The 26,102-nt window shown below is 42.9% G+C and overlaps 1 protein-coding gene across 1 annotated transcript in view; it reads left to right on the top strand.

The window, feature by feature from the left end:
- The window catches only part of aopep (aminopeptidase O (putative)), a 142,128-nt gene that overhangs the window by 115,035 nt on the left and 991 nt on the right, over positions 1-26,102 (top strand). Inside the window, exons 14-15 of the mRNA XM_062998927.1 lie at positions 13,285-13,371; positions 15,583-15,734. Coding sequence (XP_062854997.1) covers positions 13,285-13,371; positions 15,583-15,723 — 228 coding nt within the window. The 3' untranslated portion in view covers positions 15,724-15,734. The remainder of the gene's footprint in view (positions 1-13,284; positions 13,372-15,582; positions 15,735-26,102) is intronic.

Genomic DNA, 26,102 nt, shown 5'->3' with positions numbered 1-26,102 from the left:
AGAAAGCCCGCAAACAGTTTGCTGAAGACAAGCAGTCCAAGAACATGGATTACTGGAATGCCCTGTGGTCTGACGAGACCAAGATAAACTTGTTTGGCTCAGCATGTGTGGCGGCGCACTGGTGAGAAGTACCAAGACAACTGTATCTTGCCTACAGTCAAGCATGGTGGTGGTAGCATCATGGTCTTGGGCTGCATGAGTGTTGCTGGCACTGGGGAGCTGCAGTTCATTGAGGGAAACATGAATTCCAACATGTACTGTGACATTCTGAAACAGAGCATGATCCCCTCCCTTCGAAAACTGGGCCTCATGGCAGTTTTCCAACAGGATAACGACCCCAAACACAACCTCCAAGATGACAACTGCCTTGCTGAGGAAGCTGAAGGTAAAGGTGATGGACTAAACCCAATTGAGCACCTGTGGCGCATCCTCAAGTGGAAGGTGGAGGAGTTCAAGATGTCTAACATCCACCAGCTCCGTGATGTCATCACGGAGGAGTGGAAGAGGATTCCAGTAGCAACCTGTGCAGCTCTGGTGAATTCCATGCCCAGGAGGGTTAAGGCAGTGCTGGATAATAATGGTGGTCACACAAAATATTGACACTTTGGGCACAATTTGGACATATTCACTGTGGGGTGTACTCACTTATGTTGCCAGCCATTTAGACATTAATGGCTTTGTGTTGAGTTATTTTCAGAAGACAGTAAATCTACACTGCTATACAAGTTGTACACTGACTACTCTAAGTTATATCCAAGTTTTATTTCTATAGTGTTGTCCCATGAAAAGATATAATGAAATATTTGCAGAAATGTGAGGGGTGTACTCACTTTTGTGATACACTGTATATACAGTGTATCACAAAAGTGAGTACACCCCTCACATTTCTGCAGATATTTAAGTATATCTTTTCATGGGACAACACTGACAAAATGACACTTTGACACAATGAAAAGTAGTCTGTGTGCAGCTTATATAACAGTGTAAATTTATTCTTCCCTCAAAATAACTCAATATACAGCCATTAATGTCTAAACCACTGGCAACAAAAGTGAGTACACCCCTTAGTGAAAGTTCCTGAAGTGTCAATATTTTGTGTGGCCACCATTATTTCCCAGAACTGCCTTAACTCTCCTGGGCATGGAGTTTACCAGAGCTTCACAGGTTGCCACTGGAATGCTTTTCCACTCCTCCATGACGACATCACGGAGCTGGCGGATATTCGAGACTTTGCGCTCCTCCACCTTCCGCTTGAGGATGCCCCAAAGATGTTCTATTGGGTTTAGGTCTGGAGACATGCTTGGCCAGTCCATCACCTTTACCCTCAGCCTCTTCAATAAAGCAGTGGTCGTCTTAGAGGTGTGTTTGGGGTCATTATCATGCTGGAACACTGCCCTGCGACCCAGTTTCCGGAGGGAGGGGATCATGCTCTGCTTCAGTATTTCACAGTACATATTGGAGTTCATGTGTCCCTCAATGAAATGTAACTCCCCAACACCTGCTGCACTCATGCAGCCCCAGACCATGGCATTCCCACCACAATGCTTGACTGTAGGCATGACACACTTATCTTTGTACTCCTCACCTGATTGCCGCCACACATGCTTGAGACCATCTGAACCAAACAAATTAATCTTGGTCTCATCAGACCATAGGACATGGTTCCAGTAATTCATGTCCTTTGTTGACATGTCTTCAGCAAACTGTTTGCGGGCTTTCTTGTGTAGAGACTTCAGAAGAGGCTTCCTTCTGGGGTGACAGCCATGCAGACCAATTTGATGTAGTGTGCGGCGTATGGTCTGAGCACTGACAGGCTGACCCCCCACCTTTTCAATCTCTGCAGCAATGCTGACAGCACTCCTGCGCCTATCTTTCAAAGACAGCAGTTGGATGTGACGCTGAGCACGTGCACTCAGCTTCTTTGGACGACCAACGCGAGGTCTGTTCTGAGTGGACCCTGCTCTTTTAAAACGCTGGATGATCTTGGCCACTGTGCTGCAGCTCAGTTTCAGGGTGTTGGCAATCTTCTTGTAGCCTTGGCCATCTTCATGTAGCGCAACAATTCGTCTTTTAAGATCCTCAGAGAGTTCTTTGCCATGAGGTGCCATGTTGGAACTTTCAGTGACCAGTATGAGAGAGTGTGAGAGCAGTACTACTAAATTGAACACACCTGCTCCCTATGCACACCTGAGACCTAGTAACACTAACGAGTCACATGACATTTTGGAGGGAAAATGACAAGCAGTGCTCAATTTGGACATTTAGGGGTGTAGTCTCTTAGGGGTGTACTCACTTTTGTTGCCGGTGGTTTAGACATTAATGGCTGTATATTGAGTTATTTTGAGGGAAGAATAAATTTACACTGTTATATAAGCTGCACACAGACTACTTTTCATTGTGTCAAAGTGTCATTTTGTCAGTGTTGTCCCATGAAAAGATATACTTAAATATCTGCAGAAATGTGAGGGGTGTACTCACTTTTGTGATACACTGTATATATATATATATATATATATATATAATTATTATTATTATAAATATTCTGCTCTCTAATAACGCTCGGGCCGTCTTAACCCGCAACGCACGCAATGGGTAAATGTTACAGCCAGCCTCCGGCGTTGTGATGAAGCGTCGCTCCCTAATCCCTACACGGTTTGAAGTTCACTTCATTTGAACATTTTTGTTACCTTTGGATTGAAATCTCACTTAAAATGGTGGAATACCCTACGTAGTGCACTTCACAGGAACAACTGGGTTGAATGGAACGCTTCTACAGAATTGGCGCTAATGGTTGAAAGACCGCTTTCTGAACCAGTCAGACCTTCTGATTAAAATTTTTAGTAAGAAAAACTTTTATTTGCATTTATTCAGTTTGCGTCACACAGATGATGTGTCAATGAAACGGGACAACACACGGTTATAAATTTAATAGCATCTGGAAGAACATAAGCTAAGGTAAGCAGTGGTTATGATTTTTTTGCTGTGTTTGGGATTTTGGCCGCTGTACCGTGATTTATCGCGCGCTTTTGTTTTTCAATGAAAACAAAACATATCAGTTTAAACTTTTAACTGGTACCTCCTTGTTACGGAAATTACATTCATTTGCACAATGACTAGGAAAGTAAAGGCACTAAGTAAAACGGCAAAATACAGTTTCTAATCTGTTGTTGTTTTTTATCTGAACTTACATATTATTTGTTTATTTCTACATTTCCAATATGTTTTGTGTATATTATATTGACTCATGACTTGACTCTGACTCTAGCCTAAAGACTTGTGACTTGACTCGGACTCTAGCCTAAAGACTTGTGACTTGACTCGGACTCTAGCCTAAAGACTTGTGACTTGACTCGGACTCTAGCCTAAAGACTTGTGACTTGACTCGGACTCTAGCCTAAAGGCTTGTGACTTGACTTGGACTCTAGCCTAAAGACTTGTGACTTGACTCGGACTCTAGCCTAAAGACTTGTGACTTGACTCGGACTCTAGCCTAAAGGCTTGTGACTTGACTTGGACTCTAGCCTAAAGACTTGTGACTTGACTCGGACTCGTATTTTGTGACTTGTGAACATCTCTGGACAGAAGCAAAGCTCAGACATGGCAGAGAGAAACTAATTCTCACTTTCACAAAACCCTGAAATGTGTCATTTAAACTTAAATCTATCATAACATTGGGATTAAAATGCAACAAGGTGAGCAGTGACTGTGAAATGTGAGGGCCGGGTCCTCATTTTGGAATCACTGGTCATGGCTTCGTAGCTCTTCAGTGATTTCATTCTTAGATTAATGAAACAATAAAGTTTTATGAAGCCACTTTATTCTTTTGCTGGGGTTTTATCTTCACGTCTCCAAATGATGACTGTTATCAGAGCTTCATGGTTTTAAATTAAAATAGGTATCATATTGAACTGCTTGAGAATAACCTGCAACCTTGAGGTGAACGAAGCGCAAAATGCTTATCAGCTAGGGCTGGGCTTAAAAATGTGTCCTTTGTTCTTTATCTGATAGAGTCAATCATGATTGTCAGTATCTATCAAAAGTGTTCCAAGGAGGGAACAGTGGTAAACCGGCGACAGGCTCATGGGCGGCCAAGGCTCATTGATGCCTCGCAACTTACAAGAGTTAAAGGATCTGCTGCTAACATCTTGGTGCCAGATACCACAGCACACCTTCAGGAGTCTAGTGGAGTCCATGCCTCGATGGGTCAGGGCTGTTTTGGCAGCAAAAGGGGGACCAACACAATATTAGGAAGGTGGTCATAATGTTATGCCTGATTGGTGTATATGATTATTATTATCTGATAGATAATAATAAGATAATAATAATCCCTGGATGTCCTTCTTCATGCAACCCAGCCATTTATCCAGCTTAGAACTGGCACTAAGGGTGCACTAATGTGCCCCCACCCCCCCATGTCTCGCTTCATGTAACACCATTCACCTTTTGTTTAGAGCGCCCAGCTTGGAATTCAAACCCCCAGATCTCAGGCACTGCCAGTTTCAGCAGCGTGGCATTTATCATTACGTGACTGTTATTTATACACTGCCTGGCCAAAAAAAAGTATTTGGTTGGACCGCCTTTAGCTTTGATTACGGCACTCTTTTGCTGTGGCATCGTTTCCACAAGTTTCTACAATGTCACAACATTCATTTCTGTCCAGAGTTGCATAAATTTTTCCCCAAGATCTTGTATTGATGATGGGAGATTTGGACCACTGTGCAAAGTCTTCTCCAGCACATCCCAAAGATTCTCAATGGGGTTCAGGTCTGGACTCTGTGGTGGCCAGTCCATGTGTGAAAATGATGTCTCATGCTCACAATTTGTGCCAGATGAATCCTGGCATTGTGGTCTTGGAATATGCCCGTGCCATCAGGGAAGAAAAAATCCATTGATGGAATAACCTGGTGGTTCAGTATATTCAGGTATTCAGCTGACCTCATTCTTTGGGCACATAATGTTGCTGAACCTAGACCTGACCAACTGCAGCAACCCCAGATCATAGCACAGCCCCCACAGGCTTGTACGGTAGGCACTAGGCATGATGGGTGCATCACTTCAGCCGCCTCTCTTCTTACCCTGATGCGCCCATCACTCTGGAACAGGGTAAATCTGGACTCATCAGACCACATGACCTTCTTCCATTGCTCCAGAGTCCAATCTTTATGCTCCCTAGCAAATTGAAGCCGTTTTTGCCGGTTAGCCTCACTGACAAGTGGTTTTCTTAAGGCTACACAGCTGTTTAGTCCTAATCCCTTGAGTTCCCTTCTCATTGTGCGTGTGGAAATGCTCTTACTTTCACTATTAAACATCTCCCTGAGTTCTACTGTAGTTTTTCTACGATTTGATTTCACCAAACGTTTAAGTGATCGCCGATCACGATCATTCAAAAAATTTTCCGACCACATTCCTTCCTGGAAGATGATGTTCCCCCACCGTCCTTCCATTTTTTAATAATGCGTTGGACAGTTCTTAACCCGATTGTAGTAGTTTCAGCTTCTCCTTAGATGTTTTCTCTGCTTGATGCATGCCAATAATTTGACCCTTCTGAAACAGATTAACATCTTTTCCACGACCACAGGATGTGTTTTTCAACATGGTTGTTTAACAAATGAGAAGCTACTCACTGCATCAGTTAGGGTTAAATAACTTGTTGCCAGCTGAAACAATCACCCATGCAGTAATTATCCAATTCAGTAGATTCAGTTTACCCTCAGCTACTGAACTATTCTAGAATGCTAACTATTTAGCAAGGGAGTCTGCCATGGTTTTATGTGTGAGCAATAAAGATTATGGGGGTTTAAATGCCCAAATGTATTTTTCAGATGCTATTTTCTCAGATTTGCTTTCTCCACTTTTAGCGTATCCAATTACCCAATTGCATTATGCTTTCTCTCTACTGATGCCGATCCCCGCCTTGATTGAGGAGAGCAAACTGACACACACCCCCTCAAACGTGTGTGCAGTAGTCGACTGCATCTTTTCACCTGCACGAGGCGAGTTCATATGCGAATCAGCTTTGTGTACGGAAAGCCACACCCTGATCAACGCATTAGCCCTCATCTCTGTGCAGGCGCCATCAACCAGCCAGCAGAGGTTGTAATAGCCTCAGTTATAAGGAGTCCCCTGTCGGGCTCCCACCCTGTATGAACAACAGCCAATCGTTCTTCATGTAGGCGCCCAGCCCAGCCGGATGGCAGAGCTGAGTTTCGAACCGTCAAGTTCGAAATGTCAGCTCTGGTGTGCTAGCATATTTTAGGTATTTGCTCTTTTCTTAAGTCAGCCGCACTTTAAAGTCAACCCGGTATTCAATCCGCCGACTCGGATACTCTTTCATGCAACCCGTCAGACCCCACTGAGGATTGCTCTGCTTTCAGCAGAGGCCAGCTACTGTGCGGGAGCAAAATCTGGCAGATCAGCAGTATGCCACTGGTCTGTTCTTCTGTAATGAAGCACTGTTAAAAGGCCAGCAGATGGAAAGTGATAGGAGGTGGAAATCAAAGATAGTCCCGGACTACCACGGCTCGTTTCAGCACCGAGCCCACGGGGAGACTTTAATCCAAACCTTCCAGGAAAAACAAAAGCTTCTCTAAAAATAAGCTGGGTTATTACTACCACTCCTCTCATTTTGGTTCTTTCTCTATAACCTTTCTCTCTCTTTTCTGGTCCTGCTTTTCTTCCTCCTCCTCCGGGATGAAAGCTGCTTTCTTTTCTTTTCAGCAGACATAATTTTCCTGCTTACTTGCCATTTATTGCCACACTGAGGTAATGTGGGCTTTTAGCGTGGGCTTTATTAGCTTTAAGGGCAGGGTGGTGCTCGGTTTAAAACTCTTTCCTTATTTGTCCTCACGCTGATGCAAAAATCAAAACATTCTTGCAGATTTCCTGTGACCAGCAGTTTTGGAACATTTAGTGCTTTTTTAGTCCATTGTGGAAGTGAAAACATACACTGATCAGCCATAACATTAAAACCACCTCCTTTTTTCTACACTCACTGTCCATTTTATCAGCTCCACTTGCTCCATCTGTTTCTTTGCATGCTTTGTTAGCCCCCTTTCATGCTGTTCTTCAATGGTCAGGACCCCCACAGCACCATCACAGAGCAGGTATTATTTGGGTGGTGGATCATTCTCAGCACAGCAGTGACACTAACATGGTGGTGGTGTGTTAGTGTGTGTTGTGCTGGTATGAGTGAATCAGACACAGCAGCGCTGCTGGAGTTTTTAAATACCGTGTCCACTCACTGTCCACTCTATTAGACACTCTTTACCTAGTTGGTCCACCTTGTAGATGTAAAGTCAGAGATGATCGCTCATCTATTGCAGCTGTTTGAGTTGGTCATCTTCTAGACCTTCATCAGTGGTCACAGGACGCTGCCCACGGGGCGCTGTTGGCTGGATATTTTTGGTTGGTGGACTATTCTCAGTCCAGCAGTGACAGTGAGGTGTTTAAAAATTCCATCAGCATTGCTGTGTCTTATCCACTCATACCAGCACAACACACACTAACACACCACCACCATGTCAGTGTCACTGCTGTGCTGAGAATGATCCACCACCCAAATAATACCTGCTCTGTAGTGGTCCTGTGGGGGTCCTGACCATTGAAGAACAGGGTGAAAAGGGGGCTAACAAAGCATGCAGAGAAACAGATGGACTACAGTCAGTAATTGTAGAACTACAAAGTGCTTCTATGTGGTAAGTGGAGCTGATAAAATGGACAGTGAGTGTAGAAATAAAGAGGTGGTTTTAATGTTATGGCTGATCAGTGTATGTATATATGACAAATAAAGACATTCTATTTTATAAAGCATGTGTAATTTCAGTGTGTGTTCTGTTGAAACTAAGCTTAAATCTTCTGCATATCTCACTAAGCCATGCAGCTAAGGTTGCCGTGGGCAGCTTCGGTGGAAAGGGTAATGGTACAACTACACTGGGTCAGGGTTTGCTTTAGAATTTGGTCAGGATGCCCTCAAGCAAGCTTTATTTTTTTAATCAGTGTAGTCATTCCTTCAGTACCGAGAGCGCTTACCTTTAAGTAGTACTTAAGATTTCCAGACTTCTGTACACCTGTGTGAGAGCGGTGTGTGAGCATGGCAAGGCGTGAGGCTATAGCACGATGACATGATGTTTCATGTGGACCATTCTTTGCCTGAGCGCGTGAGTACCGTCGGTCAGTCAGGCACACAGAGTGCATTGTCTCACAGCTGCTTTCAAAGGGCCGTCTCATGAGTTCACTTGGTCAGACTGGCCGGGAAGAGAGCATTTGATATGAGCCATGCTGAACAGCCTCAGAAATCCACAGGATATCTCAATTGACACAGTGTGTGTGTGTGTGTGTGTGTGTGTAGGAGAATAGCAGGAAAAAGAAAGAAGTAAAATTTTCCTATAAGAAAAAACATCAGATATTTCAAAATGTGGACATATTAACTGTAAATAGCATAACGTAGTGTATTTTGTTCACCAGGCTAGCCTGGTACACATCGATCCACATCTAAATATTTATACCCTGATCAATGGCTATCATATTTCTCACTCACTCACTTTCTTAACCGCTTATCCAATCAAGGGTCGCAGGGGGTGCTGGAGCCTATCCCAGCTTTTCAATGGGCGCAAGGCACACGGTAACACCATGGATGGAGTGCCAGTCAATTGCAGGGCAGACACACATACACATACACACACCCGTTCACCTATAGAGTATTTCAGTGTCTCCAATTAACCTGACTGCATGTTTTTGGACTGTGGGAGGAAAACGGAGCTCCCGGAGGAACCCACGCAGACACGGGGAGAACATGCAAACTCCACACAGAAAGGACCCGGACCGCCCTACCTGGGGGATCGAACCTCTCTGTGAGGCGACAGTGATACCCACTTAGCCACCGTGCCGATTCTCTTTATTTCATATACCTGCATATTTAAGTCTTTTTAGTGCATATACTGTGTACTGTACACTTCAAACTATACATATTATTTCTTTGTACTGTGATAATAAATATTACTTAAAAATTACTAGAAACATCTTCTCTACATAATTAGTGCTAAATGAGAATAAAAATCGTCTTATATTATGTCCCAGTACATTATGTTATTCATGTTTTCTTTGATATTGGGTAATGCACGTGTCACCATTTGTATGCTGTACTTGGGATGACGTGCAATTATTTTTTCACCACTCTGAGTTGAATAAATTCTAAATGTGTAAACGATTGTTTTCAAATGTTTAGCAGATGAGATATACATGTGGTTTTATGTATATAGGACAGGATATAATTATGGTTCAATTATTGCTAAAAGCTCCCAATGTACCTGTTGTTCCTGCTGTTCTTAGATCATCCTGCAACTTTTTCAGGGCATCTGCTAGGATTTCTCTTTCCTTACTATTAATCCGAGAGCATGTTGTAAAATCTTCTGTAGCGCACCCATGTCGGGGTCCTTTAAGATGCCATGCTTTGTAGCTTTTTTTTTTATTTTGGGGAGCTCCAGAACCTTTCACTCTCTTAATGTTTTCAGAACCACACTGGAAATCCAACGAACGCTGAGCTTTATTTGACAGTTTGAAAAATGGACTTTCGTGTTAATTGGGTGCGTTTGCCCTCTATCCATTCCCTGCAGCTGCAGCAGGTCTCAGAGCTACTTTTGTAGAGAGAGCCTCTAGCACAACAGCTGCCCCTCTCCCGCTCCCTCTTGATAATTACACAGGGCATTCCACAATTTATGACCCTGAACCTACATGGATACACACACACACACACACACACACACACACACACACACTTAGCTTCTCACACAAACGTCTTCACTGTACTGTTGTGTGTTTACAGTCATGCGTTGGTGTCCTCTCTGGTGTTTTCTTGTTTCTTGTGTACGTGGAGAGTACACGTACACAAACAAGCTGTGTGACGGAACAGACCGGCTAGACATGAAGTAATTCAAATAAAATGACAGAATGTCTTTCCATGGCGTTTCTGTTCTGGCTAGCATGCTTATAATAATAAGAGGGATTACATACCTAGAGTTAACCTTTCTGTTTCCTACATTTACCTTTTTTTTTACTCCCAGTGTGCAGACACATGGTGGTGTGTTCTGATAATTACACCTGGGTGTTTTCTTTAGGAAATGGCCTTGCCTGCCCTCACTTTTAGGGTAAAGGCTGGAGTTGAAAGTGCTTTTAAGGCTGATTGTGAGTAACGAGACAAACACACCACACCGAGTCAGCCATCTCACATGGATTGTTTGGTATGCCAGCTTATTTCTGTTCAAGCAGACACAGCATGTACAGTATGTATTCTCACTGTCCATTTTATCAGCTCCACTTACCATATAGAAGCACTTTGTAGTTCTACAATTACTAACTGTAGTCCATCTGTTTCTCTACATTTTTTAGCCTGCTTTCACCCTGTTCTTCAATGGTCAGGACCCCCACAGGACCAGTTGGTCCATCTTGTAGATGTAAAGTCAGAGACGATCGCTCATCAATTGCTGCGGTTTGAGTTGGTCATCTTCTAGACCTTCATCAGTGGTCACAGGACGCTGCCCACGGGGAGCTGTTGGCTGGATATTTTTGGTTGGTGGACTATTCTCAGTCCAGCAGTGACAGTGAGGTGTTTAAAAACTCTTATCCACTCATACCAGCACAACACACACTTACACACCACCACCATGTCAGTGTCACTGCAGTGCTGAGAATGTTTCACCACCCAAATAATACCTGCTCTGTGGTGGTCCTGACCATTAAAGAACAGGGTAAAAACAGGCTAAAAAGATATGTAGAGAGGAACTACAGTGAGTAATTGTAGAACTACAAAGTGCTTCTATATGGTAAGTGGAGCTGATAAAATGGACAGTGTGTGTAGAAACCAGGTGGTTTTAATGTTATGGCTGATTAGTGTATATGGGGTTAATCAAAGTCACTGCCTACTATTTAACATGCAGATACACACACAGTTGATATTAAAGCAGAAATACCCTGGACAGGACACCAATCAAGTCTAAAACACAGCTCTAGCCACTGACCTCCGATAGTGTTAGTAAATAGAGCGTTAAGGAATAAAATTGAGTATTAATATATAAAATCATTCATGTTAAGACAAAGCAGGTACTATTTAAACAGAATTTGTGTGTTCAAATTCACTAGACTAACTAATCCACACAAAAAACAACAACAAGGACATAATCTATTGTCTTCTTTGCTGACGCTGTAAGCAAAGAAGAAAAGCTGTAAATTGTAGCTCAGAAATAATTTACTTTCAACAGTAAAATACTCATCAGAGCAGAAAGTTTCTCATAGTGCTTCTGTTAATGTCACCGAGGCATGAGCTGCTTCATGCCTAAAGCAAAACACTCACACACTCTCACACTTTCACACACACCGAGACACATCTGTCTCAGCTCATTAATCATTAAACTCCACTTGACACCTTCATGCTTTCACACACTTCCTTTACTGACTAACAAACCCGCTCACACTCTCACAATGGTTATAGATAAAGGTGCAGAAATCTAGTAGAAAAACAGAGGTTTTAAGGTACATTAACTTTTTTAATAGTGTTATTTGCTTCCGTTCAGTCTCTGGCACCCAAAAATGCAGATTGTGAGAAAGGAATGATGTGAATAAGATGCTGGCCATTGAAGAGCTACTGTGAGTTTGTTTTAAATATGAATGTAGAGCCATGTAACAGGAAACAGGAGTTATCAGCACTGTGATACACCTTTAGCACAGTATCAGTATAGTAAACACACCTTTAGCCAGTTCATCCTTATATTATTGAGACTGGAAAGACAGCACATGTTTCAATAGAAGGTGTAATGAATCATTTGAAAGGTCAGATTTCAATTCTTCCACCCTTACATTTCCCATGCATTTACATTTGTGGCATTTTATCCAAAGTGACACAGTTATAATTGAATTAAATTCAAGCAATTAAGGTTAAGGGTCTTGCTCAGTGGCCCAACAGTAGCAACTTGGCAGCAGTGAGGTTTACACCGACAAGGCATAACATTATGACCACTGACAGGTGAAGTAAATCTCATCATCACAGCACCTGTCAGAGGGTGGGATATATTAGGCAGCAAGTGAACATTTTGCCTAAGCGGTGTAAACCAGCAATCTTTTTATTCTTTGTTTGTTTATTAGGATTTTAACGTCATGTTTTACACTCTTTGGTTACATTCATGACAGGAACGGAAGTTACTCATTACACAAGGTTCATCACTTCTAAAGGTTAAATCGAACACAGTCATAAACAATTTAGTGTCTCCAATTCACCTCACTTGCACGTCTTTGGACTGTGGGAGGAAACCGGAGCACCCGGACATGGGGAGAACATGCAAACTCCACACAGAAAGGACCAGGACCGCCCCACCTGGGGATCGAACCCAGAACCTTTTTGCTGTCAGGCGACAGTGCTACGCACTTAGCCACCGTGCCACCCTCTTATTCTAAAGTACCTTAACTGTTGGGCTACCACTGCCCAGTAGCTAGTGGTCACCTTTCACATTCAGCTAAACACATGCTTGCTTCGAGACATGCAAAACAGTTAATGATTATGATGCACATCAAAAGCTCAAATGGAATTATATTGTTTTAGCTTCTTAATAAGGGCCCAAAACTGGCTTTTCTCTGTGTCTTCAGCTATGATTCCATGCATGAATGCCTTTGGTAAAATCTGCTGCGAAATAGTGTTTGTTTCGAAAAATTATTCATCATATTCTGATGCAACTCACAGTCACGTTTATTTGCTGCTGTGATTTGGGACAGTTTCAGGCCAGGCTTCATGTGTTTCCGTGTCTACTGAAGTGAATCTGCATCATGGAACAAAATAGATCAAATTATATTGCTTTGTTTTTTTTTTTTGGCTTAGTAAAAGTGGAAAAAGAGAAAAGAATGTCGGACAGTTTTGTCGTTTTGTGTGATCAGAGATGTGTAGGGGAAGGGGAAGAAAATCCCAGTGTGAGTGTGGAATGTGAGAGGTAGCTGGTCAGGTGGTGGTTAGGACTGGGAGGAGGAGTAGAGGTCAGAGAGCGAGCCAAATTTCTAAGAACAGTAGTGAGCTGAGAAGGAGAGAAAGAATAGAAATAAGAATGAAGGGAAAGAGTCAGCCAGCCTGTGATCTCTCTGTGCAGAACAGTAAACAGAGCTTCCTTTTATACTATAATGACACACTTTGAGAAGGCGGAATTTCTATGAATCGGGACGCCCATGTGATCATGTGATTTTCAGTATGTACTCATGCATGCAAGGTGCTTTGCTGTCAACGCTTACTGTCTTTTCTTTTTCTGTCTGTAGGTGAAGCATCGCTGGTGTGAGCTGGTGGTCAAGCATAAATACACAGATGCATATAGAGACGTTGAACACTTTCTGATTCATGATCAGGTACATCAGCTCACACTCAGTTTTCAAGGTTTGGACAACATAGTTTACTAGTCTTTGTTGTTATTACCAGGTCAGTGTTCTCTAAAGGCTTTACATATGCTGAGGATGAATGAAATTATTAGGGGAAAGGTGAAACTTCAATCAGTATATTAATATGAAGTAGCTTAATACATATTCATTCGTTCATTAATTCTGTTCTACCACCGCTTAATTCTATTTGGGGTCGCAGTGGGTCCGATTCACTTAGCAAAAGGCAGGACACACACCGGGCAGGTCGCCAGTCCATCACAGGGCGCACACACACACAAAGGGCCAAATTGTGATGGTTAGACGACGGGGTCAAAGCATCTCCAAAGCTGCAGCTCTTGTGGGGTGTTCCATCAAAAGTGGTCCAAGGAAGGAACAGTGGTAAACCGGCGACAGGGTCATGGGCGGCCAATGCTCATTGATGCATGTGGAGAGCGAAGGCTGGCCCGTGTGGTCCGATCCAACAGTCGAGCTACTGTAGCTCAAATTGCTGAAGAATTTAATGCTGGTTCTGACACCTTTCTATCAGAATACACAGTGCATCACAGTTGCAGGGCTGTTTTGGCAGCAAAAGGGGGACCAACACAATATCAGGAAAGTGATCATAATGTTATGCCTAATCGGTATAAACTAGAGGGACTTTAGTATCTCCAATTAACGTGACTGCATGTCTTTGGACTTGTGGGAGGATACCAGAGCATCCAGAGGAAACCCATTCAGACATGGAGAGAACATGCAAACTCCACACAGAAAGGACACAGACCACTTAACCTGGTAATTGAACCCAGGACCTTCTTGCTGTGAGGCAACAATGCTACCCACCGAGGCACAGTGCCGCCCACTTTAATATTTACTTCATATTTAATATTGTCCTTAATACAAAAAGATAGGGTAGCTTAGTTCATATTTAAATCCAGCGACCATGTACAGCTCTTGCCTTCATCCTGGTGTTTGTAGGATGTATAGAGGTATTATCATCTCGGAATATGGGATCAACAACAAGCAAGAGCGCACCATAAGGTGCATCTGGTCTTGTTAAAATGCCTCACAATTGATGGCTGTTTTTCAACAACAAAAAGTCATTGGATCTATTGATTTCTTGTGGGTTTCTAACTGTTCATAAACTGAGCAGATGAAATTGTGGGTTAAATTCTTTTACGTCCTTTCTGGTCAGGGTTGTGGTGGGGAAGCAAATGGGCACAAGGCAGGAGCACCCTGGACAGGGTGCCAATTCTTCCTAGGTCTTTGGCACTACACAGCACTAATCATTCAGGGTTGTGGTGGGTTCAGTTCACTGGACAAAAGGCAGGACACACCCCAGACAGGGGTGCTAGTCCATAACAGGGCAAACACACACACACACCTAGAGAGACTTTAGTATCTCCAATTAACCTGACTGCATGACTTTGGACTTATGGGAGGATACCAGAGCATCCAGAGGAAATCCATGCAGAGACGGGGAGAACATGCAAACTCCACACTGAATGGACCCAAACCACTCAACCTGGGAATTGAACCCAGGACCTTCTTGCTGTGAGGTGACACACAGTTTAATATTTAATTCATATTTAATATTGTCCTTAATACAAAAAGATAGGGTAGCTTAGTTCATATTTAAATCCAGCGACCATGTACAGCTCCTGCCTTCATCCTGGTGTTAGTAGGATGTATAGAGGTATTATCATCTCGGAATATGGGATCAACAACAAGCAAGAGCGCACCATAAGGTGCATCTGGTCTTTGGATCTATCTTTCTGGTCAGGGTTGCGGCGGGGAAACACTTGAGCACAAGGCAGGAACACCCTGGACAGGGTGCCCAATTTGTCCCAGGGCTTTGGCCTTGGACAGCACTAATCATGTCCAAGTAGACACCTGGTCAGCCAATAGCACCACTAAGATTCGAACCTGAATCTAAGATGTGTTGAGCTGGCATAACAGGCCGTCCTTTTGCGTCCTTAGACTGTACATTTTTCAGAAGTGGAAAAATACAGTTAATTTGGGACCTTGTTGTGAACCAAATTCTGTGTTTTCTCCATGTAGTACTGGTGCATTAGCCTTTGATATAAACGGTTTCTGACTGGCAGCCATGCCTCAAATTACAGCTTTGTAAGACTCACAGTACATTTTTTGTAAAGACTGGGTCATTAAGTTCTGTGGTTGTTCTGTGGCTTCTTATGTGTGTAGGCAATGGGTGTGTATCTGTATGGCGAGCTGATGCTTCAAGAAGACGGGCGTCAGCAGGCTTTAGCACGGCGCTGCCTGTCAGCCATCAAAGACGACATGGACCAATCAGCACGCAGTGTGGTGGAAGAAATGATCCTTTAAGGAATTAGAAGGTATGAATTAGAAGCTGAAAGGAATGATCTCCTCAGGGAATTAGAGGGTACTTCTTTATAACACACTTGTGCTACTAATTTGTTTTCCACCCGTTTTTTATATATATATTTTTATATACAGTGTATCACAAAAGTGAGTACACCCCTCACATTTCTGCAAATATTTTATTATATCTTTTCATGGGACAACACTATAGACATGAAACTTGGATATAACTTAGAGTAGTCAGTGTACAACTTGTATAGCAGTGTAGATTTACTGTCTTCTGAAAATAACTCAACACACAGCCATTAATGTCTAAATGGCTGGCAACATAAGTGAGTACACCCCACAGTGAACATGTCCAAATTGTGCCCAAAGTGTCAATATTTTGTGTGACCACCATTATTATCCAGCACTGCCTTAACCCTCCTGGGCATGGAATTCACTAGAGCTGCACAGGTTGCTACTGGAATCCTCTTCCACTCCTTCCTGATGACATCACGGAGCTGGTGGATGTTAGACACCTTGAACTCCTCCACCTTCCACTTGAGGATGCGCCACAGGTGCTCAATTGGGTTTAGTCCATCACCTTTACCTTCAGCTTCCTCAGCAAGGCAGTTGTCATCTTGGAGGTTGTGTTTGGGGTCGTTATCCTGTTGGAAAACTGCCATGAGGCCCAGTTTTCGAAGGGAGGGGATCATGCTCTGTTTCAGAATGTCACAGTACATGTTGGAATTCATGTTTCCCTCAATGAACTGCAGCTCCCCAGTGCCAGCAACACTCATGCAGCCCAAGACCATGATGCTACCACCACCATGCTTGACTGTAGGCAAGATACAGTTGTCTTGGTACTTCTCACCAGGGCGCCGCCACACATGCTGGACACCATCTGAGCCAAACAAGTTTATCTTGGTCTCGTCAGACCACAGGGCATTCCAGTAATCCATGTTCTTGGACTGCTTGTCTTCAGAAAACTGTTTGCGGGCTTTCTTGTGCGTCAGCTTCCTTCTGGGATGACGACCATGCAGACCGAGTTGATGCAGTGTGCGGCGTATGGTCTGAGCACTGACAGGCTGACCTCCCACGTCTTCAACCTCTGCAGCAATGCTGGCAGCACTCATGTGTCTATTTTTTAAAGCCAATCTCTGGATATGACGCCGAACACGTGGACTCAACTTCTTTGGTCGACCCTGGCGAAGCCTGTTCCGAGTGGAACCTGTCCTGGAAAACCGCTGTATGACCTTGGCCACCATGCTGTAGCTCAGTTTCAGGGTGTTAGCAATCTTCTTATAGCCCAGGCCATCTTTGTGGAGAGCAACAATTCTATTTCTCACATCCTCAGAGAGTTCTTTGCCATGAGGTGCCATGTTGAATATCCAGTGGCCAGTATGAGAGAATTGTACCCAAAACACCAAATTTAACAGCCCTGCTCCCTATTTACACCTGGGACCTTGACACATGACACCAGGGAGGGACAACGACACATTTGGGCACAATTTGGACATGTTCACTGTGGGGTGTACTCACTTATGTTGCCAGCTATTTAGACATTAATGGCTGTGTGTTGAGTTATTTTCAGAAGACAGTAAATCTACACTGCTATTCACGCTGCACACTGACTACTCTAACTTATATCCAAGTTTCATGTCTATAGTGTTGTCCCATGAAAAGATATAATGAAATATTTGCAGAAATGTGAGGGGTGTACTTACTTTTGTGATACACTGTATATATATTTTATATATATGTGTGTGTGTGTGTGGCACGGTGGCTCAGTGGGTAGCACTGTCGCCTCACAGCAAGAAGGTCCTGGGTTCGATTCCCAGATGGGGTGGTCTGGGTCCTTTCTGTGTGCATGTTATCCCCATGACTGTGTTTGACATTAAAACAAGTAACTACCTGTTTGGGCAGTGGTAGCTCAGTGGTTAAGGTAGTGGACTAGTAATCTGAAGGTTGCCGGTTCAAGCCCCATGACTACCAGGTTGCCACTGTTGGGCCCCTGAGCAAGGCCCTTAACCCTCAATTGACCCTCAAAAAAAATGTGTTCACTCATAATAGTAAGTCGCTTTGAATAAAATGTAAATATATATTGGAAATATCAGAAACCAAACAATGAAATGAGCTCACACTTGTTTAAACTGAACAATTTAATTTGTTTATTGTCTTAACTTGTCAGAAGTAAGAATTTTTTAGACAGGACACGTCTGTTTTTGTACCCACATATTGACCAGTTTAATTTCCTGTAAAGGAAACATCCTGTAATGCACTATTATGTTTAATCCTTAAAAAAGAAAATAATGAAAGAAAAGTACAATGCTCTAAAGATCGGCCTTTGAAACTGCAAATGGACCATTGTGTTCACATTTTGGCCTTCAGCCTGGGTCCACTTAGTGCCTGGCCCAACGTGGACGCTTTGATTCTGCCAGTTCCATGCAAGAGAATCTAGTTCTATTTGTAAGAGCAGACATTTCAGAACACATTCCTCAAACAGTTGGAAAATACAGAAACGTCCGCAAATGTTTTCTCAGGAGATAGCAGTAGTTCTCAGCGCTTGCCCGTTCACCTTTTTAACCATAATATTTGCACTGACGTGGCATTTCATGCCCATGGGAGGAATTCCCAAGCTCTGTATAACCTTTTTATTTGTTGCTTCCTTTCGCGCTGGAAAAGAAAAGACAGATGGTGTGAAGCGTGGACAGCAAGGGAGTGAATTGACCATGCCTTCACGCATGGATATTATCAGGTTTAACCGAGCCTCAAGTCAGCCCGCCGTTGGGTCTGGCTTGGGGGAGCTGCTAAGCACTTAGCCTCTGTGAAAGGGAAGACTTATGCGCCCTGCTAGGCAGGTAGATAAATCCATTAACCATCTCCCACCACCCTTTCTGGGGGCGCCACCTTCCTTTTATTTCACCAACCAGACAGCTTTATGGGTTCAGGGATAAGAAAGAGAAGCGGCTTTTCTTTCCAGGCTGCGAGGATTACTGCCGTCTGTGGCGCAAATAAATCATGCCGCCCACAACAGCCATCCGGTATCCTGGGCCTGCAACACGGCCTTTGCTTTGTCAGAGGGCCCGTTTGTCTTTGTCGACCGACGTCTGGCTGTTGTCATTAATTTGCTCGCCAGGCGCCTGTACCTCGCTTGTTGTCCTCACCGGGGAACACGAATGCTGTTGCTAGTGGATGACACCTGTTGTCCTTAAGGATGCTAGGAAATGCATCAAACAGATTACTGCAAGTTACTTATGACAACCATTGTAACAGTCCGTCCTATATTGGGACCACCCGTGTTACCAGCTAGCAACATTCTCAGTGCACCGTTCCAATACACATACAGCCAAATAGGAGGAGTGAGGAAGCAATTCAGCAGGCCATAATATGCATATGATTTACCGAATGGGGTAGAAATGAAATTAGGATTAGTGAGTGGAATTGTTTTATTTGTGTCTTTATGTTGGCAGTTCATTAAAAGTTTGAATCAGGACTGTACTGAGGTGCTCATGAATGGTACTCCAGACAGATGATATTGCACCAGAAATGGTCTGAGAATCACTGCAGCGCTGGTTATTACTAACACAAAGCAGACTCGATGGCCCTATTAGATCTAAAGTTTTGTTCCTGCAGTTGCCCCGAGGTGTGTCTAAATTAGTGTAAAATGAGTGTGATGCCCTGCGATAGACTGGCACCATATTATGGAACTAAGATGTATTTCCAGTTGGTGCCAAATGGATTAAGGATAGACTCTTGATCTTTATTGACCCCTGTAAAAGCTGCACATGAACGTGTCTTGGCTAAACTGATCCTACATCATTAATATCATATTACTGCTTTAATAAACCTGTGTGGCTTAAAGACCTGATCCCAATTATTGAGGGGTGACCACATACTTTTGGCCATAAAGTGGATGTTTTACCATGTTTGAATCTAGACCTACACAATATGAACATGTGGTGAAGTAGGCAGTACGCTCCAGCAACTCATGTTATATTTTGGCAGCTTTTATTAATGTATTTTTACTAAATGTTGTATCCTAATCATGGTTGTGGTGGGCCTGGTCCCATTCTGAAACAAAGGGCGTAAAGGCTGGAATACAAAATGGACAGGGCACCATTTCATTTCAGGGCAACACTCACTCACTTTTACATAGAGGAAATTAAGAGTAGCCAGTCAGCCTACTAAATTGCCACTAGATTTAAATAAGTACATAAAAATATAGATAAAGGGGGTTAGTGTAGAGCATTTGGGTGGCACAGCAGTCTAACACGCTACCACACCACTCAGGAGAGCAATTAGCCATCTTTGAAGGAGGGAAGGTAGGACGGAGTATCTTCCTGCTGCAGCTGCGATATGCAATCTCTGGGAGGGTGGGTCACAGGGAGCTTAGTGTGGATCTACATATGGTATATGGCTCTGTGTGGGAAACCTACACTGTTAGGTAATAAGAAGTGACCGCAGATTGGACATGTGTCAAAAGGGGGCCATCCGGCTCTCCTTGATCAGTTTGGAGGTTGTGCAAGCAGCAGCAGAATTGGAAATTTGTAGATAAAAGGGGTGGAGGGGGGTGATCCAGAAAAAAGTGAAGGCTGATGGGAAGCGTTATAATTCTTGGATTCAGTTTGAATATTGGAGGCTTTTATGCTATATGGTTAAAAGTATGTATTCAACAATCCATCCACAAACCATGGGTCTTAATATGAAGTGCACAGGGCCACAGTGATCCTGGAACAAGAATGTGTCTTAGACAAACCGTTCCTACAATGTTAATAGCATATGACTTCTTTGATATACGTGCGTGGCCTAAATTGGGGGCTGTCTACATACTTTTGGCCTTAAAGTGGATGTTTTACCATGTTTAAATCTAGACCTACACAACATGTACAAATGCCTGAGTGTGAGAGAATCAAGCTGTTACAGAAAGCCGTGGAAGTGCAGCGTGAAATGTGTATGTGAGCTCGCTGCTCTGGAATCCATCCCAACGGGGCTAATGAGGGCCATAGCCTGGGCTCAGCCGAGCGTAGCCGATCGCAAAAGAGCGCAAGCATCCACTGTTCTCGCCTTTCATGTCGAAGGCTGTGTGGGTTCCTGGCGTGCTGATTTGTGACTTAAGATAAAATCACATTGCCAGGGATTACCACATAACCACGGCCTGGACTGCTACCATGGCAACCAGAGGCACCGTCTCAGTTTGGGGAAGTAAAAATAAAAGTTGATGTGATGGACTTATGGGGGTGGTGGTTGAGACTCGGGGAAAGAAGAGCAGAACATGCAGAGGAAGAACGTTCTATTTCTTTTATTTTTCTCCCCAGCTGGATAAGAATCGTTGATGAAGGAATCTCTCCAACCAAATGCAGAGCTTAGCTGATTGGTGAACAGTGATTGAGCTCTTTGTTCACAGTGGCTAAGTTCTGCACTTGATGAGAGCATGGCTGAAAAAAAGAAGGAAATGGAACAAAAGAGAGGTGTGATGAAAGAGAGGGAAAATGTTTTTTTTTACTATGGTGAAGGACATGAAGTGTTTATAATTAATCCAGTGACCTGGCAAAGAACTTCCTGGCCCCCGGCGAGAGAACAGGTGATAAAAAGAACACAAGATGGTTCATGGGAAGGAGTTTAAAGACAGTGCTCTACTCTCATGATTTATATACCAAACCCTTAGGGCCATATAACTATCCACGTATGAGAGTAGTGCACTGTCACAATATCTACCAACATGGACTAGAGTTCTAGTGTTATCAAAACTTGCCAGTAAGTGGCGTGAACAGCATGGTGACAATTTTGATGAGGAAATCCTTAAGGGTGTAAGGCAGTCTAAGGAGTCTAAGCATTGGTGTAAGGCAGTCTAAGGAGTCTAGGCGTTGGTGTAAGGCAGTCTAAGGAGTCTAGGCGTTGGTGTAAGGCAGTCTAAGGAGTCTAGGCGTTGGTGTAAGGCAGTCTAAGGAGTCTAAGCATTGGTGTAAGGCAGTCTAAGGAGTCTAGGCGTTGGTGTAAGGCAGTCTAAGGAGTCTAGGCGTTGGTGTAAGGCAGTCTAAGGAGTCTAGGCGTTGGTGTAAGGCAGTCTAAGGAGTCTAGGCGTTGGTGTAAGGCAGTCTAAGGAGTCTAGGCGTTGGTGTAAGGCAGTCTAAGAAGTCTAGGCTTTGGTGTACGGCAGTCTAAGGAGTCTAGGCGTTGGTGTAAGGCAGTCTAAGGAGTCTAGGCGTTGGTGTAAGGCAGTCTAAGGAGTCTAGGCGTTGGTGTAAGGCACTAACACACCACTGCGGAGTGTTCAAACATGAAAGTTTGATTCTCAGGAGAGCCACCGACCTGGCCGGGTGTCCACACAAACTTAATTGGCACACTGGCAGGAGATGATAAGCAACCGCAGATTAAACACTGTCACAATATCTACCTACATGGACTAGAGTTCTAGTGTTATCAAAACTTGGTGACAGCATGGTGACAGTCTTGATGAAAGAATGCTTAAGGTTGTTGGGGTAGGGCTGTGTGTCAGGATTTTTATGTAGATGTAGTGGTGCCAACTTCTCCGTGTATGACCTAAAATCTACTAAATAGCTTTAGTCTCTATACGCTGAACAAATAACAACATCTTTATCCTACATTAAAACAAGGCACCTAATCCTACATGGGCCCAAGGCAGGGCACTAATCCACTACGTCACAGCAAACTTTTTCAAGCGACCCATAATTTGTCCATGATTTTTACCGCAAACCAGGCAACACAAACTATGCACCAAAATGAAATACAGTGGTATCTTGAAACTCAACGTCAATTTGTTGTTTCAAGGTACTTTTTCCCATAAGGCTGTATGGGAAACCTGTTAATGCGTTCCATGGTCCCATAGACCATAGGCTAATCTAAAATAATGGGGTTGTTTTTGACACTTATACACTGAAAATAATACAAATATAATATAAAAACACTGAAATAAAAGCTGATTCTCAGAACCCTGAGCTGTAACACAAGTTTAAAAGTGAAACAGTGAGGAAAATTCAGCTAAACACAGATACATGTGGAGCTTTCAGAGTGAATCTGATGGTTATTCCACACAAATGCTGATTCGTCTCATATGCACACTTTATAATTTAAATAAATACATTTTTATAAAACTGAACACTGAGTTTAAGGGAAACGTTGAGATTAAGGGTAAAAATTTCTCAACGAAGAACGTTGAGTTACAAGGTACCACTGTACTTAATTAATAAAAATGGTGGCAATCTGGTCCCACTGTGGTTTACAAAATGTAACATAAAGCCTCAACAAGGGGGCATTTATTTCCTATTAAAATGTTCCTGTTAAAATAATTTTTCTCTGTGACCCATTTGTTTTGGCTTGCAACCCACCCAAGGGCTGCGACCCAGAGTTTGAAAAACCCCACCCTACATGGCACCACAGACGTTCTTCCATGTGTTTTGGAGAGGTGGAAGACAAAGTGTCCAGAGGAAACCCACATGTATACAGGGAAAACATCAAAAATCTTTATAGACAAGGGCCAGATGCAGGTACATTGTGTTTTTTTAATTGACAATATGACGATATGCTTGATGTAATGCGCAGCCAAGTTCTAAATAAGCACACACATTAGCCATTAATCAGGTGGCTTCAGCACGATGGCTAAATGGGTAGCACTGTCGCCTCACAGCATGAAGGTCCTGGGTTCGATCCCCAGGTGGGGCGGTCCGGGTCCTTTCTGTGTGGAGTTTGCATGTTCTCCCCATGTCTGCGTGGGTTTCCTCCCACAGTCCAAAGACGTACAAGTGAGGTGAATTGGAGACACTAAATTGTTCATGACTGTGTTTGATATAACCTTGAGAGGTGATGAATCTTGTGTAATGAGCAACTATAGTTTCTGTCATGAATGTAACAAAAAGTGTAAAACATGACGTTAAAATTCTAATAAATAAATAAATATATAGCCATTAATCATGGAAGCTTTGTAGAACATTACACACTGTGTATAGTGTTAAAAATCACATTTACATGTTAACCATGGTGGAAAATTACAAAAAGGAAGCTCAGTGCATCTTTTTTATGTACCCCATTACTGTCACAAATATAACACAACATAAAATGTGTATTTGATTCTTTAATCCTTTAGACCAGAGTTTCTCAACGCCAGTCTTAGAGGCCCAATTCCCTGCAGAGTTTGAAACCTTTTCTACACCCAGCGTAATTCTGCACCAATTATCAGGCCTTAATGAGCTGGATTAGGTATGTTGGGAGCAGGAAAAGCTTGGAACTCTGCAGGGGAGTGGGCCTCCCAAGACTAACATGTGATCTTCAAAACCAAGATGATAAACCCAGCTGTACTTTGTATTTCTATTGCTTATAACTCCTTTAACATCTCTACTAAATTACCATTATCACTTTTTTTTTTTATATCATTTTTATTTTATCAGGGAAGCACAACCTGTTGTACTACACAATTTAAAACTACTTGGCAAAAAAGTTGATAATTGGATACAAAATAGAAATAAATATAAATACATTAAAAAAATTATATATAGCCAAAAACACCCCAAGCAGTGTGCAATGTTTCTTGTGCAACTAGTACACATTTAAGTATATACACTGATCAGCCATAACATTAAAACCACCTCCTTGTTTCTACACTCTGTCCATTTTATCAGCTCCACTTACCATATAGAAGCACTTTGTAGTTCTACAATTACTGACTGTAGTCCATCTGTTTCTCTGCACGCTTTGTTAGCCGCCTTTCATGCTGATCATCTAAGCACTGCAGTGACAAAGACATGGTGGTCGTGTGTTAGTGTGTGTTGTGCTGGAATGAGTGGATCAGACACAGCAGCTCTGCTCGAGTTTTTAAACACCTCACTGTCACTTCTGGACTGAGAATAGTCCACCAACCAAAAATATCCAGCCAACAGAGCCCCGTGGGCAGCGTCCTGTGACCACTGATGAAGGTCTAGAAGATCAACTCCAACAGCGATGAGCGATCGTCTCTGACTTTACGTCTACAAGGTGGACCAATTAGGTAGGAGTGTCTAATAGAATGTACAGTGAGTGGACACGGTATTTAAAAAGTCCAGCAGCAATGCTGTGTCTGATCCACTCATACCAGCACAACACACATTAACACACCACCACCATGTGTCAGTGTCACTGCAGTGCTGAGAATGATCCACCACCTAAATAATACCTGCTCTGTAGTGGTCCTGACCATTGAAGAACAGGGTGAAAGCAGGCTAAAAAAGTATGTAGAGAAATAAATGGACTACATAAAGTGCTTCTATATGGTAAGTGGAGCTGATAAAAGGGACAGTGTGTGTAGAAACCAGGAGGTGGTTTTAATGTTATGGCTGATCGGTGTATATATAAGAATATTATACACAATAGTAACCGTGTATAAGATCAGGGACTTTTGTCATATTTCACTGCTGTAGTGAGAAGCTAATGGCCAGGAGCCTTCCTCTTCCTCATGTTCCCTTGTCATTCAGATTTACAACCAGTGCTACACATAAAACAGATCTGCTTAGTCTTGTCACTAGAAAAGAGGTCGAATTCTGATAAACGCTCAACGCAGGTGGTTTATAAAATCAAGAGACATGTTGCCACAAAGAGATGGAAACATCTGCAATGCTTTAAAAAGCAAATCTACTTTTAGCCTGGAGAAGACAGCACAGAGACAGGAAGCACGTCAAGCTAGCGGACAGTTAACGGCCCTTTCTGCCAGCACACCGTCGCATAAACCATGACAGAAGTTAAATATGAAGTCTGGCTCATAAATGACTATATATAGAAACTGGTTAAAAATGCATTACCATCAAAAGGCTAGCATAAAAGAAATTACTTTGACCAGGACGTACTTAAAATACCATTAAGTGATATTCCAAGGGAAATGAAGTGCTAAGCATCTTCAGTAGTGGAGAATTATTCCTGTCTGATGGATGTTCAGAGGCCGTGGTGGGCTGTATGTGTGTAGGCCTTTTACAGACAGCGTTGAGCCAGATGGACCTGGCCTCCCGTGCCTACTGAGCTGATTACAGTACTGCAGAAACGCTGGCTCAGTTCAGCAGGAACAGGAGTCTGGTCCACAAACCCTCGAACCTGCAATAATATGTATGTCTGGCATGCTAATGGATTATTAAAGCTCCAGATTTTCTTGTAGCAGCTTGAAGTCTTTTATATTCTTCTTTCAAGTATTCTAATATTGCACCACCAGTCCTGTCAGCTAAAACGTATTATATGGGGGTTATTATATGGGGGTTTTGCTTTGCCTTTCTTGTCAGTATATCAGCAGTTCTGAGACTTTTCTGGTCTTGAACTGACTTTGAAAACTTCCATTAAGAAACAGCTATTCTAAGTGTATTCCAGGTGGGTTTTAGTATGTTTTTCTATCCTTCCTCTTCCTTTATTAATTAATTTTCAAATCC

This window comes from Trichomycterus rosablanca, chromosome 7 (assembly GCF_030014385.1).
Source record: "Trichomycterus rosablanca isolate fTriRos1 chromosome 7, fTriRos1.hap1, whole genome shotgun sequence".
Lineage (NCBI taxonomy): Eukaryota > Metazoa > Chordata > Actinopteri > Siluriformes > Trichomycteridae > Trichomycterus > Trichomycterus rosablanca.
Note: the sequence above shows the minus strand (reverse complement) of the source record. Positions and strands in the feature narration are given on the sequence as shown.